At 50.4% G+C, this 17599-nt stretch overlaps 1 protein-coding gene across 1 annotated transcript in view; it reads right to left on the reverse strand.

The window, feature by feature from the left end:
• Positions 1–2660: 2660 nt before the first annotated feature.
• Positions 2661–17599, reverse strand: part of SLC39A8 (solute carrier family 39 member 8) — a gene marked incomplete at both ends in the record, with an annotated part of 42512 nt that continues 27573 nt past the window's right edge. Inside the window, 3 exons of the mRNA XM_084251979.1 lie at positions 2661–2810; positions 4621–4805; positions 4970–5177. Coding sequence (XP_084108105.1) covers positions 2661–2810; positions 4621–4805; positions 4970–5177 — 543 coding nt within the window. The remainder of the gene's footprint in view (positions 2811–4620; positions 4806–4969; positions 5178–17599) is intronic.

Genomic DNA, 17599 nt, shown 5'->3' on the forward strand with positions numbered 1-17599 from the left:
ATGCAGTGCTTCTCAGGGGGCCATACCTTCATGGCATAGGCCCCGCTGAAGAAGCCCTGCAGGTGTGGCCGTGGGAAACCCCCTCCAGTGAGGCTGCCCTGGGTGCCCAGACGTCATCCTCAGCGCCGCTCACAGAACCCACACCGCACACACATCTGCCCGCTGGGGTGGGGGGCTGCAGAAGCCAGCACGGCCTCTGGACGCCCCAGCAGACACACATCCGTCCTGACCGAGGGTGCCGTCACACCACCCACTCCCCTACCCTGCGCTGTGCTGGGGGAACCATGTAAGCAGGAGAGTTAGACGCAGGCTGTTCTGGAAACATCTGATGAGCAATTATTGATATTAGACATTTGCTACTAGGTGAAGCAGCAGCCTGCAGAGACAGAGGGAGGGCGGCCCCTCCTGCTTCCCCTCCTCACCAGGATGCCACCAGAGCCCTGCTGCTGCTCTCAGAGCTGAGCCCAACCCTCAGGGGACCAGGGGTCTGCTCGGGCCTGCCTTTTGGGGTCCCCCAACAACAGATGTTGAGAGCCCTCATAACTGAACCGGTGCCTTTTGGAGGCCAGGGGGTCCCGCACACCTTCCACATGAGGACAGAGAAGGCACCATCTATGAACCAGAAAGTGGGTCCTCACTGGACACTGGCTCTGCTGACACCTCCATCCAGGCTCCGGGCAGTGCCTTTAAGCGACCCATGCCGAGATGTTTTGCTGCTGTCACGCAGCCTGAATGGATTGAGATGGGGTCTGATGGCGTGCACAAGACATGCCAGAGATTGGCAGGTGCTTTTTAAAGTTGAATAAAGCAAAAACAACAGTACGGAACGCATCATGTAGAGCACTGAGATCATCTCCGGTTTGTCACAGTAGCTTAATCGCTAAAGCCTGAAGGCGATGGACATTCAACTGGTCTCGCGGACGCCTCACTATAAACTACGATGCCCGGCAGCCTTATGCCTTCCTAACTGGTTACCCAGATAATCTGAATTTAGTCCTGGCTGTCCACATCCCACCTCCCGCCTGCAGCCAGAGCCTCTAGCACAGAGCAGCCTCCACCACACACACAGCAGCCTGCACCAAGTGGGAGTGTGTTAACCCGTCTTGTTTTAATACCACATCGTAAACAGCTTAACCCAGACATAGAATCTGTGCTTTAAATGGTAAACATTATTTCCTAAGATCAAATGCAATCCGATGAAAATTATAAAAATACATAGTTTTTACTTATTTTAATGAACAATGATTAATCTTTATAGTTTTTATTTGCTGGCTCTTAGAAATAAACATATCATCAATTTCCTGTTTCTCTCCCTCCCCCATAATGCCAGATACAAGAGTCACTCACACAGGTACATGCTAAGCGGACAGTGGACACCACCACCCATGGTTTTAAAGGTGTTTACTTTTTGGTTAAACAGTGATTGGTACTTTTGGCCAGCGAGTGAGCTACATTTGAACCCACCTGGTGAACAGCCCCAACCTGCATTGCTGCTGCAGACAGCACTTTACATTCTGCGGGAAAACGCCACTCCTGAGACCAGTGTTGGCTTCTCCCAGTCATTTTCCTGTCAAATCCTATTTCTTTAAGTGTTTTGGGAGTGTCAACTGGGTTAGGAAGCTCGATTTTAGGCCAACTTTCTCTACTTCCTAAATAAGTAAACAGGCCCTATCTTTAGGAAAGGTAGAAAAACAACACAGAGCACTAAATTGTTTTCAACATGTATCTGCCACGTAGAAAAAATGTAGGCTGCACACCCAGTCGTCCCTCAATGGCTCTCACTCCCATAAGGCATCGCGCCGCCTGCTCCTCACCCTGAACGTGGGCAGTCCGGCCTCTGCTCTCCATTTATTTAAAGCAGTCTTTGCTGAGTAATTGTTTCATCTTCGAAAGTACATGTCTTCACATTACGGTCCACCTCTGCCTAGGGGCCAAGCCGGGGGCCCCTTCTGCGAGCACACGGTGTCCCCAGCTGGCGGGGTACCCAGCACACACCTGCCCTCCACCGATGGGCCCCTGCCCCGCCAGCCACAGCAAAGCCAGCTGGCCCTTGGGGGGACCCGGTGGGGCGGACACGAAGGGACAGTGGCAGTAGGGTGGCACAACTTCCCGATTTCATGATTCCTGCTATTCTAGAATGGCTTTCAAATGAGCCTACAAGTCCCCACAGCTAAAGAGAAAAGCGGGACAGAGCCAGGACGGACGCCGAAAGCCTCCCGGTGCCCCCACACCTCCACACTTTGCTGTGCTTGCAAATTAACTGGGAGCAAATTAACTGGGCGCAAACCTCCGAAACCCTCCAGCCTCTGACCCCGCCACAGAGTGGCAGAACCTCATGGGACTGCCTGTGCCTTCCTCTGGGTCTTGGTGTCTAAGTCCCTACAGAGTGTGTGGCTCTGGCTTTGGGGTGGTTTTCTACTGTGGGGATCAGGGGAACATGGGAACTGACCAAATCTCCTTTAACCGGGCTCTTGGGACTGGAGCGGGAGACATTTTGAAGCATTTAAACAGCAAATAATGGCCTGTTGCACAGATATGAAACCAATCATCACCTTCCTTGACCTACAGCTGAACAAAATTACATTTTAACTACACGGGATCAGCTTAGAAGTCCCTCTGGAGATGTTTGATGCACCAGATGCTCCTGCCGCCCCGGCCCGTCACTCCAGCTCGATGTCGCCAGCATACAGGGTGATGAGCAGGATGGTGGCAAAGCCGGTCAGCATGCCCGCATTCTGGATCATGAAGAAGGTGAGGTCGGTCCTGCGGCCTGTCACCTTCTCCCTCAGCATGTCGTTCATCTCAGGAAACTGGGGGAGAGAGATTGTTGGGGGGCTGTTGCCACCTGGTGGTGGAACATAAAACTGCCGACCACAGATTGCTGCGGGGCTGTAGGCCACCGCACCCAGCTTGACCCGCCGGCCAGACACCAGCAGGAGTGGAGCACCAAAGCAGCGAGGACGGTGGGGGTACCCATTCCTGCTGCCCCCTCCCCATCCACCCCACCATCCTTTCTGGACCTCGGTGCTTCCAGACTCTCCATCCTCACAAGCTTCACCCTCTCCCCACCCCGCCCGCCCCAGGCCTCCAAGAGGGAATCTTCTCCCACCAGCCTTTCTTGAGCCAAATGCTTCAGTTTTCCTTTCAAGCTCCTCTTTCCCTAGAAAGATTTCCCTCAGCCTCCAAACACACTTCAGCCCATCATATATATTGTCTCTCCTCGAATTTGCTGTTACTTAGTCAGGTATGTGGCTCTCTGCAGGGTACCCCCTCTCGAGAGATAGCCAGAGGCCGGGCTGTCTCACTCACTCAGGGGTCTCAGGTGTGGGACAGAATACCCATCAGCCGTGGCTAATGAGATTAATTTGTAGAAATCAGTATGCATGTAATTCCTGTTCTCTTCAATTTGTTTCCTTTGGCTTGTTCTACCCCTCACAAAATTGTAAGATTTTTAAACGAATTAGAATTGAACACTACAACAATTTCATCACAGTGAAAGCAATTAAAACCCCAAGTTCTGGACTTCAAATCTACCCCTTCTCAGCAGATGAAAGATTCCATTAGGAGCCCTGCAAATGCCAGCTTTTCAAACTAGATGCCAAACGTTCTGCTGTGTGTGCAGTGGAGCGTTGTACCAGAGCAGGAAGCCTCGGGACCCACATCCACCCTGGGCCTGGCAGTGGAGGTGCTAACAGGATGAAAGGGTGAATGCTGCAGGGCCACCCCGAGAGAGCAAGGCTGCCTGGCACATCAGCACTGGCCCCTACACCGAGGAGCTCTAATAGGTCAGGGAAGCAGTGGTGGCCTGGAATAAATACTGTGAGGCATTACTTCTCGAGAAAAATATAAATGCAGTGATGATTCTAATTCATGACACCCTTGCTCTTACGCTGTCTGCACGGAACAGTGAACAAAGCTGGACAGTTACTTATAACTAAGGCCCAGGCAAGTGAAACTGAATGACTGGGCATGTATGCAACAGCTACTCAGTTCCAAATGCAAAGCAAACAGCCCTTGATTTACATACACTTGGCGCACTTTGGTTTTCTGAAAAGCTGGCCATTTCCCTTCCTTTAACAAGGTGCAGGACCACTGATGAGCGCACACACAGACATGGAGAATGAGAGGCAAACAGCAAACATAGCCCAGACAGACACGTGGATTGAAACAAATGCTGCCCCAAGCAGGAAATGCCCATTTTGAACTTAACCATTTTATCAGTTTTAGTTTAGTCCAAAACGCTCGCACTGTTTAGAACTTTGAAATAACAAAATGTCTTTACCCTGACACGTTATTCCACTTCCAGGTGTGACACCCTCGCGAGGGAGAGCGGGAAAAGCCCTGTGGGGACAGATGGCAGGATACGGGCCTCACCCAGGAAAGCCTCTACTCAGGCGAGACCATGCCATTGTCACCGTCTACAGGTAAGACCACACGATCACTGGGAACCATTTCCCACTTAGTGAAATGACTCAAGAAGAGGCATTTGTTCAGCCAGAAGTGTCTGAAGGGACAGCAGAAAGGCCTTGCACACTGGAAGGAGGCCACGCTTCATCATGCACAGCCCAGATGGGCCGCTGTAATGTTTAAGATAAACCAGATAAAACTGAAATGTCTTACCATGTCTGCCAGAGAAATATAAAGGAACATGCCTCCAGCGAGCGCAAATATAATGTTGGGAGCGAAATTGTTGCCCACCAGGATGCCGAAAGCCAGGCCGACGTAGCAGGAGCAGGCAGACAGGAAGTTGAAGAGCAGGGCCTGCCGGGTGCTCATGCCCGCATTGAGCAGGATCACGAAGTCCCCTGCAAGAAGAGTTGTGTCAAGTGAGCTGCTGGGCTCCCGGGGTGAGCTATGGCCTAGCCACTGTCCCTCCAGGTGCCCACGCAGGGGTTTTACAACCGTGTTGCCTGAGACATCTCTCCACTGAAGACATCTCTCCAGCCTCACTAGAGAGCAAGCCTCTCACCTAGCTCGTGAGGAAACTCCTCGCACAGGATGGCTATGGAGGTGCTGAGGCCCTGGAGGAGGGACAAGGTGCAGGAGGCCCCAATGGCCAGCCCATCGATGAAGTTGTGGAGGGCATCACTGAGCGTGATCATCCAGGCGATGGTGCCGATGTCTGACAGCTTGGGCCCATTCAGGCAGGTGCACGAGCTGGACTCCTTCTTCCCGTCCTGCAGGACAGCACAAACCAGGTGACAGGGTGACCACCATTTCCTGGAGGCTAAGACACGGGAGGGAGTGGGGAGTGCAGGAAAGGCACAGAGAGAGGACCTGCCCCTCGGGGGATGGGAGCGCGGTCTGGGAGCAGCCTGCAACCAGCAGTCTCTTGGGCACGCATCACAGAATATGAAACCATCAAAAGGGAAGCACGTCCCACAGTATTCCCAGCCGCACTGCCCACGATGGCTGGGCACAGTCGCGGCCCGTACGTGCAGCCACAGACCTGGCTGGGAGCGGAGGGCTGCACCTGCCGAGCATCTCGTGGCCGTGAGGAGGGTGACGTGCAGCGTTTTCAACACAACGAAGGGGTTTTGAGAGAAGCAGGTGCCGCAAAGGAAATCAGAATATCAGAATGATAAAAACAAATGCTAGACATTTACACAGCAGACAATTCATTGATGTGAAATACTTTCAAAAACCGGTGGACTTCAGTAAACCCCTGAGGCTGGGGGGCAGGGGCACGAAGGGATGGCAGCGGCATGGAAAGCAGTGAGTGAGCAGGGGAAAGAGCCGCTCGCAGGAAGACAAGCAGTGGGTCTGTCTGAGAGCCGGGCAGCCGCCAGAGAACAGAGAGCGGGTGAGGAACGCCTTGGGTTTCCCGGAGGAGGCGGCTGTCTACCTGGGGAGAGGAGGAGGAGGGAGGAAAGAAGAAACGGGGAGAGCAGGAGAGGGAGATCTAACAGTCTTTCCTAGTGGACAGGACCCCTAATAACACGGAAAACTCGAGGCAGGGACAGGGAAATGTACGGCTGATCCACCCTGAGGAGCACCTGAAAGACATTTCGCTTCACTTTCCCCTTAAAACAATCTGGTGATTTGTGCGAATAAATCCCCACTACAGCTTCCTGTAATGAACAGATACTAACATAAGATTTGGATTTATTCACATTCTTTAACACAAGGAGGTGTTTCAAACACTGAAGTCTTTTTTATACTGTAACTGTGAGTCCACCTTTAAAGGACTTTGAGGGGCATTTACTGTAACCCCTGCTGTACCAGGGTTGTGGTCGCAGCCCCAGTTTCCTGAGCAGGGAAATGGACTGCAGGATCCAGTAGTTTCTCTCAGCTGAAGAAACTGAGGCAGCGGCTTCCCCACAGGCCTGGGGGCGCCGGGCCCCGCTGTCTTGGATCCGGCCGGCCAGCTCTGCAGCTCTAGATTGCAGTTATGCGCCTAACGAACAGCATGAAGTATCGCTGGAACAGACCTTTCCACTAACAATTCTTTCCATTTTGAAATAATAAAAATAGAAAATCCTACAATGAATCCTTTGTAAGGAATTCATTTCCATAAAATGTACAAAGTTGTATAAAATCAAATGACAAATGCCAACCACAGCATTTCCAGAAACTGTAAAAAAGATAATAAAATGCAAATTCATTTTTAAGCAGGGAAGCAATGTGCAATTAACTGGAGAACATTTTATTCCTAATTCTCCTCCCTTCAACTCTTCCTTAGCAGCTAATCAACATATCACTTGAACATGTGCAATCCACACAGCAGCGGGCTGGGGGCTGTGCGAGAGGCATGGGGTGGGGAGCACAGCTTCTGCGGCACGAAGCACATTCAGCTTGGAGAACAGGGCGCAGCGTGACTGCTCTGTGCACGTGTGCGGGGTGTACCCGCCGAGAGGGGCTGTCCGCGGAGCAACATCCGAGAGGCTAGAGGTCTCCCCCCCATCCCTGTGCACATCGCCGCGCAAAACCCTTGCAGGACTGCTCTCTCAGAACTGACCATGGATGTCGCTGTCTCCTTAGTGGCAAAGCTACATCCTGAGCAGCTTTTGTTTGCAGACTCAGCCAGAAGTCAATTCTTAAATTCCTAAACCAGTAAATTCTTAAATTGGTATGGAAGAAGGGGGGATGTTAGCACTGGTGGAGGTGGTGGCTGTGGAGGTGGCGCTGGCGGTGGTGATGATGGGCAGTGGGGTGGCAGCAGCGGCAGTAGTCGTAACGGCAGTAGAGAGTGACCGCAGAGGCCCATAGTAATGATGATGTGTCAGGCGCTGCAGATAGTTAATTCATTTACAACAACTCGTGACTTAAGTAGTACGATTATGTTACAGTTGAGGAAACTAAAGTATAGAAACGTTGACGCACTTACCCAGAGACACAAAGGAAATAAGTGGACTTTCTTGGTAAGTGTTTCACTATTTTAAATTTATGGGGGTTGCTGGGACTTTGTCATAGGATCTGAAGGCAACTGGCAAGGAGAATCCACTCCTCTTAACGCATTCTTTTAAACGCTGAGAGCAATATTGGAATAAGTGTTTCCTCTCTCCTCATTTCAAAAGACATTCATCAGCATAAAAATAATCCCGAAACTACGGATGCGCTCGGTCCTGAAGCCGAGGCAGCTTTATGATTGGTTTCCATTTCACAAGCCTGAGGCACCTACAGGTTGAGACTGTGGGTTCTTACCAGCCCACCACAGCCTTGCAGCCCACCTGAAGTGCACAACACAGTAAACAGTAGTGACACTGCGTTTCGGACGGGTGGCAGGGTAAGGAAGGCCCTGAGAAGATGCAGGTGTGGCCAGAACCAGGTGGCCACGGGGACAGTCACGGAAGAGGTGACTTTGGCTTTGTGAGAACTCACTGCCAAGACACACTCAGACCAGCTGCTCTCGTCTCCAAAGCGGAACACTAGCCACATAGTGAGGAAGTTTCCAAGAGCGAGTCTTGACTATTAACTACAGAGTCTGGGCGCAAACTCCTTTAATTCTAAAAAAGAAATGAAATTAATACATCAAGCACGATTCTCTTACCTCTAAGTACAGACATTATTGGCTCTATTTATTATGTCTCACATTAGCTCTATAAGCTTAGGTCTCGAATGGTGCTGCTGGGGAGATTAGCAATTATGCATTTTTAATAGCTCTGGAACCAACAAAAGCAGGCAGTCATGAGGAGTTCTTTTTTAATTCACCTGGAGCTAAGTCACTGAACAGAGACCCCTAGACTCACGGCCTCTAGGTGTAAGTGCAAGCCCTGCTCCCTCTCTTCCCTTCCTTTACCCGAGGCTGCGGCCGCTCACTCTTGTGGGCACACTCCAGCATAGCTTCGTGAAGAGCAGCTCAGCACCAGCCCCCAGCTCCCGGCTGGGCTCCAGCCCTGACAGCAGCACCACGGCCTCCTCAGCAGGGCTGGTGCCACCGCTCACCTTAGTCACAACCAGGAACGTGAAAGTCAAACTACTGCGGCGTCCCCAGGGTGGGCTGGGAGGGGAGAGAGAACGGGTGGCGCAAGTTAGAAGAGGAGCAGGGAGGCCAAGCGAGAGGCCCCAGTACAGATGGTAAGTCGGGACGGGGAGGGGAAGGCGCTAGGACACCACAGTGAAGAAAGCAAGGGCTGATGAGAGAACAGTTTAAGTCCAAGCAAAGAGCAGGAAGATCCGAAGAGGAGAGACTGGGGGATGACGAGAGAGCAGGACGACACGCATGGGCGGAGGCGCGGGAAGAGCAGGCAGGCCTGGCTGCCGTTCCCTAGGGCAGGGACCCACAGAGAAACGCCGTCGGTGCAGCAGAGGCGATCGCGGGCTCTATTTTCCCACAGGTAAACATGTCCAGAACATAAAGCTGATGAAATTATGAAACATGTCTAGTGGACATCGTTTTGCAAAATACTAATTACTGTAATTCCATGATGGTCCAAGAGCAAATACATTTGGAAGGCTCCATACAAAATGCCATCATGGTTCTCCCTGAGTGACGATACTGTGCATAATCTTTGGATGTTTTTCTTTTATCTTTTATGGGTGGCAAGGACTTTTTTGGACTCAGCATGTATCAATTTTAATACCCAGGGACTGGAACACAGAAGCCATGGAGCGAGACACAGCGAGAGGAGGAGGGAACCTGTGAGGGCTCAGGGGCCTCCTCCAGTCACAAGGCCCATCGGGGGTCGGGCAGGCTCAGGGTGCACTGAGGGTGCGCTGTCCCCCTAAAGTGAACCTTTTCAGCAGGCTAGTAGCTACAAGGATGACCAGGAACACAGTCAGACCTCATCCTGCTTGGGGGAGGCAAGATGAGCCAGGATGAATAAACATGCTTTCATGGCGTGGGCCCAAATGTTTTATTGCTACAAAGGCCTAGAACCATCGCAGGGAAAGGGTAAATTCTAAATTCTAAAGAATTTTGCAGAGGGAGAGCTCTGGTGAAAAGAAAACGAAGACAAAAAGGAAAGCAGCAGCTCACCAAAAACACATGATGAAGATGGTAACTGAATATAGCCAGTGACAGAAACAGTATTGCAAAGACATACCCCTGGGACTAAGTCACTGGGCAGAGAGAACACTGAATTCAAGTGCACATAAAAGAGAAATTAATATTCTATACATAGGAATAAACTATCATTTAAAAAATTTGAGAGAGGGCCTCGTGGTGGTGCAAGGGGTTAGACACAACCTGTGAAGCAATCTACAGCCACTGCAGCATGAGTTCTATCCCCAGCTGGCCAGGGAGCAACCCACATGGAGCAGCTGACCTCGCCTGATTCACCTGCTGCTCCCCTCAGCAGTGTATTTCAGTCAATCTGCCTGTTCTGCTCCCTGCTCTGTCTCTGGTGAATCCTCTCAGCACCACTCCCCCCCACCTCTGGCCTATACCCCAGTTCTGGTATGCATAAATATTCAAAAAACAAAAAAAAAAGAAATTTGAGAGAAAGGGGGGTGAGGTGTAAGGGAAGCTGCGGTAAGTGCGACCTAGCTGGGGTCCCAGAGCCCCAGCTAGGCTCTGAGGGGCGGGGGTGTGAGGAGGTTACCCGGGTTGAGTTCATGCGATAAGACAAGAAAGGGAAATAAAAGGTATCTTCTATTGTTTGATTGCTGAGTAATACTCCATGGTGTAGATGTACCACATCTTCTTGATCCAGTCATCTATTTTTGGGCATTTGGGTTGCTTCCATAGCTTAGCTATTGTAAATAGTGCTGCTATAAACATAGGGGTGCAGGTGTTCTTTTAAATCAATGTTTTTGGGTCCCTTGGGTAGATCCCTAGGAGTGGAATTGCTGGGTCGTATGGTAGCTCCAATTATAGTAGACTGAGGAACCTTCAGAGGGCTTTCCACAGTGGTTGGACCAGTTTGCACTTCCACCAACAATGTAGTAGAGTTCCTTTTTCACCACCATGCCATTCACAGCAACGTGGATGGAGCCAGAAGGAATTATGCTCAGTGTAATAAGCCAGAAGGAAAAAGAGGAATATTGGATGGTTTCACTTATAGCAGGAAATAAGACATCAGTGTAAAAAAAACAGTAACAGTACAAACACAACAAAGCAAAAACAGTCAGTTATAAATCAGAGCCATCCTGCAGGGGAGGAGGTGGGAGAGGGGTCCGAGGGAGGGAGGGAGGAGCACAGGGGACCGAGGTGGTGGCGCACGGGTGCACTGGGGAAGGAAACTCTCTGGGGACTGCACCTGGGGGTGGGGGGAGCAAATATTGTTTAAAAATGAACAATGATGTAAAAAATTTTAAAAAAATTAATAAAAAAATAATTTAAAAAAAGATATCTTCTCACTGGGAAGGAAGAACTAAAATCATCTTTATTGGCAGAGGACAAGACTGTCTGTAGAAACCCCAACAGAATCAGTCATGAAGCTGGACTAAGAGGCAATCATCAAAGACTGCGGGACAAAGGGTTAGCACATAGAAGTCAACTGCTTTCCTCTGCACCAGCAGTGAAGGTGGCACTGAAAATTAAAATGATAATTTTATACCATTTACCATTGGCACCCCTAAAACTAAGTGCTCAGGGGAAATATAACAAAACATGTAAAAGAGCTACATAAGAAAAAGTACAAAACTGCTGAAATAAAACAAAAATCTAAACAAATGGAGAAATATTCCACGTTAGTGGACCAGAAGACTCAGTATTGTCGGATGGGGGTTCTTCACAGCTTACACTATAGATTCGGTGCATTTGACACCAAAATCCAGCAATTATTTTGTGGCTAATTTGTGATACTAAAGTTCATGCGGAGAGCAAAACAGAACTGCCAGCACATGAGTGGAAGAGAAGAGCAGGGCTGCGGACAGATGCTGTCCAACTTCAAGACCTAATGTAAAACCACAAAAATCGAGACCTGATGGGGGATCCTGACATCACCTCAATAACAGATAGATAAGTAGACAGACAGACAGACAGACACTAACCAAGACAGCATAGATATTAACTAAAGACCAGACAAATAAGTTAATGGAACGGAGTAGGGCCTTCTTCCCATAAGCAGCCTTAGGTGATCTCTGAAAATGGTTCCCTATTCCCTTGACCCAGAAAACCCTACAAAATCATGCGAATGAAGAGATTCAAATCTTCATGCTCATTTGAGGAATGCTCATCCACATGGCACTGCAGACTTTTAGGTCTATTTCAGTGGAAGTTACCAGAAGGACGGACTAGACAGGAAGGCCCCGGGAGCAGGCCCTGCACACGCTCTCCTGACCATCTGTTCATGACCTCCGTGAGCTCCACAGCGGGGCCTCCTCATTCCTTCTCGAGCTCTGAGTCCTTCCAGCTCACTGGCAGCTGCGTATGAGGAAGGGGAGACTAATTTTATCTTTAACGCACAGAAACAAATAATTCAAAGGCACTTAGTCTCTAATCATTTGGTTTCAGGAAAATCTCACGACTGTTTCCAAAATTCTCTCTGCTAATGAAAAAAGCCATTAACAGGAAAGCAATAATTTCCAGAAACCTTGAAAGCCATTTAATTTCCCTCTATCCCTTTTGTGGAATGTCAGTAAAATTGTTTGGGTCTTTGGTGAAATAACTGTCTCTTATTTTTGGTTTGGGAACAATGTCTTGGGGAAAAAATAATTTTCAGGAGAAATCTGAGGTATTTTTAAGACATGTGCTGCCATTTTGACAACAGGCTGTGAAGCCTGCACTGAGGAGGGGCTCACCGTGGCCCCAGTGGGGTTCACACCACTCCGCCGGGTGGCCCACCACCCCCCCAGGTGAGGACAGCGCCACAGCCCCATCCATCCCAGTGGCCCAATGTCATTTTTTACAGAAAACCTATTTTTTACAGAAAACCTCTGAAATGAGCAGCCTGCAAGTTTCATGTTACTCAGAAGATGCAGAGGAGAAAGGCACTAGGAAGTTGGCAAGTTTTAAAGCTGGAGAAACGCATTGCTGCATTCCTGAAAAGCGTCCCCCAAACATAGGCATCCCCACAATGCTGGGCCTCCAGGCCCCAAACAGCAGGGAGGCAGCCAGGGGCTGGGCTGTGGCAGAGGAGGAGCCCACCCTTCCACATGATAAGCTCAGCATGTGGAGGAGCCCCCAGGCCCTCAGCAATGAGCCAGCCCTGCCAAGGGATATGGTGTGGCCAGGCAGCCTGAGGACCAGACTATTCCCCGGGAGGGGATGCGAGGCAAGAGCGTAGGCAACAGGAGGAGGAAGTGCAGACCCAGGTGTCAGTGGCAGAACAGGCAGTGAGGACCTCGGGTGCTGGGAGGTAGGCAGCTGCCAGGGGAGACAAGTGATTTGGAAATAAGCCGGGTCTCCAGGAGGGGCCGTGTGCCAGCAGTTCTGAATGCAGAGCCACCTAACCGCACAGGACGCAAGGGACCCGGACCCCCTGGCGACCCTGAGGATTTGCTGGCCAGACAGAAAAATGGCTTCATGTGGGGAGCTAAGCATCAAAGACAGAGGTGCAGGCGCGGGGCCCAGATGAGCAGTGGGAAGCGCACGCCCTTGTGGAGTGCATTTCCCGAAACCATTTCATCCTTACGACCCACCCCATGGTTATCATCCCCACTCCACAGACGAGGAGACTGAGGACAGAGAGGCCATGACTATTTTACTATAAAAGTTGCATGACTGAAAATTTGATCAGTCACAAAAACTACCAAGAATCCAGGGAAAACTCAGCCAATTTCCGCAATAGGGAGACCTTTTCAGTAAAGGCTTTTGCAATATTACTTTCCAAATATAAAACAATCTCTAGATTCAGTTATTTGCTTTGCAGGCTAGAAAAGCATACGTGATGATCCCTTGCCCAGTTTTTCCAACATGTACTTAAGAGCCTAATAATAAAAGAATGAACTAGGACCTCCCTGGTGGCGCAAGGGGTTAAGATGCAACCTATGAAGCAATCCGCAGCACGAGTTCGATCCCAGCCCAGGGAGCTACCCACATGGCGCAGCAGACTTCTCCTGACTCGCCTGCTGCTCCCCTCAGCAGTGGATTTCGTCAGTCTGCCTGTTCTGCTCCCCACTCTGTCTCTGGTGAATCCTCTCACCCCCTCCTCACCACACCTCTGGCCTGTACCCCAGTTCTTGTATGCATAAATAAATAAATCTTTTAAAAAAAGAAATAATACCAGTAATATCCCAAGCTCTTTAAAAATCACTGAGCACACACACTGAGTGCTCTCCTTCCTACCAATAAGGACTCAAAACTTAGGGCACATCTGAGTAAACCGAGCCACTGAACACGGCGAACAGAGTGGAAAGGCAGAGAAAGTCGCCTCTTAACTGAGAGAAACAAGGAGTCGCTGACTTAACTGGAAGGAGACCCTCAGAAAGGGGCTCAGAAAGGGTTCCCTCCCTAAAAGCAGGCATGTGGTGAGACCCAATCTCACTCCCCTCACGCTAACCCAGGGGCACATTTACTAGCAGTGAACACTTCACTTAGTCTTCCAACACCAATGACTGTTTTATTCACTGGGATTATCTGTGAGGCACTAACAATTGTGAAAATGTTCTTTGTGGTTAGCCATTTGCCTCAGACATAAAACTGGATGGATAGGAACAGAGAGAAAGATGGCTGTGTGCAGGTGGGCGGGGGACAAGGGAGGGAGAGGTGGGGAGGAGGCAGGGCGGGCCAGGCTGCTAACACCCACCACACACCGCAGGTGTCAGACTAATAAAGCACTCTGGAAAGACCACACTTCGCTGTGTCTTTATCGGCTTCGAGATTCTGGATCCTTTTTTTGAAATATGCAGAATGAATATAACATGGAACAACAGAATGTGGAATAAATTTTGCAGCCCAAATGCTTCTCCCCGGACATGGATATCATTTGTTACCCCAGAATCGGCCCCATCATGCAACCCGCTCAGTGACAACTACTCACCGGGCCTTGATCCAGGACCCCCAAGCTGCAGGGCGGAGCATGTAAGGAACAAAGCACCACATAACGTGACCAAACGAGCAGGTACAGAGGCCAGACGACAAAAAGAGGCCCAACATCCCAACCCCCACGACAGGGACCCCGTCATCATGCAGCCTTGGAGAGTCACCATCACATAGAGAGCGAATGTGTATTGAACTGTTTGCTTTGCTTATCCTAGTTTGCAACTTGGGTTTCTACTCTACATAACAGATTTAAGCAACTCATTCTAATGCTCAGAATAATTTATTTGAAACTCTTGATCTTTTTTCCTCATTTTTCAAAAGAAAAATGTGTCGGCATTCTTTCTCATTTTTTTACCCGTCAGCGTGCGTGGTAGAGCAACACAGCAATTCTTCATTACTCTAATGGGGGAGAAACTAACTTGACATCAAGCCTAATTGAGTAAAACCTCCCTAACTCTTCTAGATAGGGATAAGTCCTGCTTGATTAGTGAAAGCAATTTAGTGTAGAACGTATTGAGATAAACACACTTCCCAGGCTCACGGCGCGTGCCGGTGTGGCAGAGCAGACGAACCTGCCACACTCAGGCTGAGAGTGATGCAGCGTCTCAGCTGCACATAGCGACCTGGGTGGGGTCTCTCTAGATAACGATGGAACAGTGGGTGCCATCTTGCCTACAAAGTTTCAAAGCCAGTCTTTGTATACAGACGCTGCCGAGACCCTCTCCAGCCCTCTCTAGAGGCAAAACGTCAGAGCGATGCATCAGCGATGACAGCCATGGTCACAACTAACAGATGCCACCTTGTGGGTGGCCCTCAACTCACGGCAGTTTATACCCAGACTTCACTTGTGCCAGCTGTCAGGATCCGGCCCAACTGGAGCCATGTTGTCCTGTGCGTGGCCTGGGAGAGGAGCTTGTCAAATTTGCTATCTGTGACCCCGCTGGTCACTGAACAGTCTCGGCTCATCCCTAAGTGACGTTTCTACATCTCACAGGAATCGAGCGTGGTGACAGCACCGGGCACCAGCCATCGTGCTTCCCACTGGGGCACCTGTTTTCTCTGAGGATCTCTATATAGCAGAGACAACTATTCATGAAATCTGGCAGGTCGGTAAGTTCTTCTGTTGCAGAAATTAATGGGCCTTATCAAACAAACAGCTTCCTGGGGGATAATTAAGAACTACTGCATCCTGGGACACTTCATTTTCCAGAATTAGAATGGACAACTGCTTAAAAAGAGTAATTAGAAGTACCCTCTGTTACTAGGTTAGTGTTTCGCCCAGTCTTATTAACCCAGTGAGCCCCCATGCGTCAGGGTGGGTTCCGTGCCATCTTCTCAGAAAGCCTGGCTGGCCTGTCACCTGCACACCCCAACCCTAGCCCCCGTTCGGGCCACGCCCTTCCCGGCCAGCGCCCCTGGCCTCTACCACACCCCATCTGCTTCTGCCGCATCTGTGCCTGCCCCAAAGGTGTCCCGTGTGCCCCCTGCACCGGGCAGGAGGGGTACACCCTACCTCCAGGCAAGGATGGAGGAACCCCAGCCACCCACTAGAAAGGACCAAGGCCATGCTGAGCACTGGCCGAGTGCCCCGCCAGAGCTCCAGGAGGGAAGGGAGAGCGGGTGCTGCGAGCACCTGGGAAGTGCCGTCTGTACATCACCCTGGGAACTGGGACCTGCCACCTGCCATCTTACAGCGTCTAACTTACCAGTTACTGACAAGTAGGTCTCACTAACATCACCACTTTGCAGGCGAACTGTACTTCACTGGGCCCGTTGAAACATGAAATTCACAATAGTGAACTTCTAAAATTGGCTGGGTGGAGCTTTTCTTTTGCAGGACGGCGAGTGGGGCGCATCCCCTAGGTCCCAAGGCACACAGGGGGCTCTAGCCACCGGGAGGCGCGGGGAGCGCCCGCGCGTCCTCTAGTGGCTGCGCGGGGCACAGCACGCAGAGCCCGGCGGTGCAAACAGCCAGGCGGGGCTGGGCGCTGCAGGGTAGTGGAAGGACGTCCCACGTGGCCCACCAGGCCAGAGAGAAGCCAGCCTGGCGCGTGCGAGGGAGGAGAGGACGGGACCTAGTGGCAGCAGCAGAACAGGTGCAGAAATGGAGCCTGTGCCTCCCTTGTCACTGCCTGCCTGTCCTCCCTCCATCACCCCACGGCCCCCCAGACACCTGGGGTGCCCTCACAGGACTGCAAAGCCTGACCTTTGCTGGTTCTGGGGCAAGGAGGTCTAAATTTTTAAAAGATCCAATATCAAGCTAACAAACTGTTAAATAAATTATCTTCACTCCTGTCATAAGTGTGCTTCCATGGCAACACAATTATTAGAAAATTTCGTAAAGCCATGGTCTCTATATGAGTGAGCACAGACAAAACACCACAAAGGCAACAGCACGTGAACATTACTGTACATCTAAGGGGTCTGTGATGAGCCACTGCTGCCAGGGGTGAAGACACCCCAAGGCTTGCTCTTTGTGCGAAGGCTGTTTCTTTTGCTCTTCCTGCATCCACTCCAGGGAAATCAAGAACCACACAGCTATGGCCTAGGTGGTGCCATGCCTGTGTCCTGCGGATAGTGATGGCCACCTAGACTGCTTTTCTTAACTGGCGCTTACGTATGTCCATTACTGTCCATGTGGGAAGACTTCACCATGTTGAAGCAGCACCAACAGGCAGCCTCAACGTTTTTAAGCCCATCCTTGGGACTCAGAAATGAACCAGAAATCTTACATGCCACGTTCAATCACTGTAGTGGGGTCACTGAGGTTAGGTTGCTTTTCATCACATCAAAATTAGAAAATATTTTAATGTTATCATTAAAATCACTATCACGTTCTACGTCCCTACTGTCTCTGAAAGCAGCATCTGGGCCTGTCTAGCAGTTGTTAAATTCTACTGTTTTCAATGTCTTGATAATATATAGAGAAGACAGAAAAAAATCAACCCATGTATTACTAAATTCATTCAAGTCTTTCTTCATTGGAGACAACATCTTCAACCAAAATCACCAGAAAATAATACCCATAAGAAATCAGCACTAGGGGGCCTCCCCTGGTGGCGCAGGCAGTTGAGCGCAGTGCTGTAAAGCTGTCCGCAGACTCTGCAGCACCGGTTCAATCCCGGCCGGCCAGCAAGGGTCCCACATGGCACAGAAGACCTCTCCTGTCTCGCCCACTGCTCCCCTCAGCAGTGTATTTCGTCAGTCTGCCTGTTCTGTTCCCCACTCCATCTCTGGTGAATCCTCTCACCCTCCCGCGCATCTGGCCTGTACCCCGGTTCTTCTATAATA

The sequence above is a fragment of the Talpa europaea genome (genome assembly GCF_964194135.1).
Source record: "Talpa europaea genome assembly, chromosome: 13".
Classification (NCBI taxonomy): Eukaryota; Metazoa; Chordata; class Mammalia; order Eulipotyphla; family Talpidae; genus Talpa; species Talpa europaea.